The 3,101-nt window shown below is 36.9% G+C and overlaps 1 protein-coding gene across 1 annotated transcript in view; it reads left to right on the top strand.

The window, feature by feature from the left end:
- LOC119595656 (peptide-N(4)-(N-acetyl-beta-glucosaminyl)asparagine amidase-like) overlaps positions 1 to 3,101 on the top strand; it is a gene marked incomplete in the record, with an annotated part of 4,215 nt that extends 1,114 nt beyond the window's left edge. The window contains 3 exon segments of the mRNA XM_037944763.1: positions 412 to 570; positions 1,398 to 1,586; positions 1,765 to 3,101. Coding sequence (XP_037800691.1) covers positions 412 to 570; positions 1,398 to 1,586; positions 1,765 to 1,776 — 360 coding nt within the window.

The raw sequence follows: 3,101 nt of genomic DNA, 5'->3' as shown, positions 1-3,101 counted from the left end.
CCCCCTCCTCCCCCCCCCCATCCCCCTCTCTCTCTCTTGGCAATTGTCAGGCATTTGCCAGTTGCAGCTCTTCACCAACACCAAAATGACAATAATTGGAAAAAGTGTGCCTTGACTAGGAGTACTAATCCAGGGCAAGTGAGAGAGGAAGGCAAATGTTTTTAGCTGAGGAAGTGTAGTGTATTTTCAGGGGATACAGACAATAATTCTTACAGAAACTACTTTACTCTTCATTATTTTCTCCAACATTTTGGATGTAATCATGTATATAGTGGTACATATCTGGAGGTTATACTATGATGTTGATAATGTTTTTTAGTAAAAACATTAAGTTAAATGACATGATGTTAATGTTTTCATTTATATTATGCAGACCTGGTCTCCATATATCTAATTACATGTTTTCTGCAGGGGGACAATAAACTAGTTTTGCCCAAAAATGATTCCTTGGAGAGAGTCCGTCAGTATCAGAGAGAACTTCTGAGTCTAAGGGAGAGTAAAATGAAAAAACAGCCTGCAGTAAAAGCAGACTCTATTCAGCCAGTTGTTGCTCTAACACCAGAGATGCAGGTTTGTACAAAGAGTAAAATTAAGTGCTTGTGGAATATTTGCATCGAGAAGATTTTTTTTTTTTTTTTTTTTTTTTTTTTTTTTTACCAAGGCAAATTTAGAAAAAAAAACTCATGTCAATCTCTTTGGATTTTATCAATGTTTATGCTGATTTTTTTTTTTTTTTCTCTCTCTTCCTTCTTCATTGCAAAGTATGCAACAGTGTGGGCCAATAGCGGTATGCAAGAGACACGTGGTAAAAAATGTTTTTTGGGGGGGCATTGCCCCCCTTTCAGGGAATTTCCATAAATTTTATACCAAAGATGTGGAATGCTACAATAAACAAAATATCCAAATTTGAAGGAAATCTGTTAGACGGTTTTGTTTTTATTAGTATTTGAAAAAAAACATCCCCCTTTACCTCCCCCTTTTTACCCTACCCCCACCACGTTGCGGGACGGTCCCCTTAAGCATATTCCAGGTTGATATTCATATATTTTAACAGAGTACTACATACTACATAAATATTGCCAGATAGAAATTATTGCCTTCAGACTCATGGTGTACCAGTACCAGTTGGAAATGTGGGAAACTGTACATACATGCCTTTCCAGCAGTGTCAGGTTAACTTCTTCTTTTTACGGTAGGTTCATGTCTGAGCCGCCGTGGTCACAGCATGATACTTAATTGTAGTTTTCATGTTGTGATGCTTTTGGAGTGAGTACGTGGTAGGGTCCCCAGTGTCAGGTTAACACTAGAAGTTTAATAAAGATAAAAATGCATTACCTGTTCATTGCCAGTATTTTAAGTTACACAATATTTTTATTCTTTCTTCTTTACAACCTTAGGAAATGGAGTTGGCTGTCAAATCCCAACTAGCGCATGAGTTTGAGAGGGTGCTTATTTATGAGAGCCCAGCGTTGCAAGAAAAAGCCCGTCAAGTTCTGCCCATACAAGAGATGCATGAACAGGCCCGAAAGAATTTATCAACAGTTAACAATGCTGTTGGCAAAGATGAAAAACCTTTGGATTTTCAGGTATTTATATTTACTACAGTTCATACTGGTTGTTTTTTTACATATATTTTGACTTGATACAAGAGACCTATATTGTGGATACTTATCAGCATTTCCATAGAAATTGCATATCCTCCCCCCAACATTTAACACCCAATTTTTTGTGTTTCATGTTTTGTGTTTGGTGTACACACTAAAGCTTCAAAGTTGAAAAATGTTGCTGCTAGTACCACTTGTATAAAAATGAAAATGAGAAAGCCTTGTAAATAAAATTCATATAAAGCAGCAAAATATATGAATCATCATTTGTATGTACAAGTCTTAAGAAGACAGTAAACTGCTAGAAGGAGACTGAAAAAAAAATCAGGAATGGACCAGATTTGCTATGCCATGCAGTGACCACATAGTAGGTGTCACCAGGGGAAACTTGACAACAATACCAGATATCTTAATTGACTCAACATGCAGTAAAAGAAGACAGTAAAATAGCCCACTAAGATGTGACAGCTCATGCAAAATGATATCATGATTGTGGTGATTAGGACTTTATGTAAAAACAGAAGACACAGACTACAGTTGTAGCAAATGGGGCAGTAGGAACTGAGTGATAGATTATGTCATTCATTTCCCCCATTAACCTGTTGGACCTGGTTCCCCCATTTCTTAGCTTGTTGTTGTAGGGGGCTTAGGAGACGGAGCCTGAGGCCCAATGTAGGGGATCACCCATGCCTTGGGTCTCAGCCCTCACCTCAACTAATTTTGCATGGTCTTTTCTTCTCCCCCTTTCCTTTTCCTCTACTTCTTGATCCCCATCTTCTGTCCACTTGTCCTAATCCTTAACTCATGTTTACCATTTTTGCCACAGTACTTTATAATAATGCTGCACAGCCTTTGATGTCTAGCATATTTATTTGTTTTAATCAATAACCATTCTGTGAATCCACAAACATTGCCTTATAAACCAAAATAACTTCTTTACCTGGGAGCTTCGCTCCCAAGCCCTACCCTATGGCTATATTTTAAAATGCCACTAATGACCTTAGATGTTGATACAGCAGAAAATTTTCAATAGATAAATAAATTTTGATGGCATAACATAAGATTATCAGCTTGCAATAAGGCAAAATGCTGACAAAAATGCAAATAGATTATAGGATAAAAAAAAATGTTTTCTTTAGATTCATGCTTTGATTCTGATTTTGTTGTCATCAAATCACTACTCACTGTCTGTTCTTAGAAAATAATGCCCATCCTTTGCACAAGTCTTTATTTGCCTGCTTATATTTAATTTGGTACACTATTTTGAGTAATCAGTTTGCTTACAAAAGAAATTGTCTCTGAAAGGGTTGCCATTAGGATTTCCATGCTTATATTGGAGATTCATTAAACATTAATTAGGCAGACCACAGCAGTGCCTTAGAAGGGTGCTTGGGAATCAGGGAAGGGGTGGAAAATGTGGCTTATGGTTTAAAGGTAATCTGTTTATTGTATTAGCTGAAATGGTTTCTGAAAATCAAGGCCAAATACTTCAAAATA

This window comes from Penaeus monodon, chromosome 36 (genome assembly GCF_015228065.2).
Source record: "Penaeus monodon isolate SGIC_2016 chromosome 36, NSTDA_Pmon_1, whole genome shotgun sequence".
Classification (NCBI taxonomy): Eukaryota; Metazoa; Arthropoda; class Malacostraca; order Decapoda; family Penaeidae; genus Penaeus; species Penaeus monodon.
The sequence above is the reverse complement of the archived record's forward strand: the minus strand, read 5'-3'. Positions and strand labels throughout refer to the sequence as shown.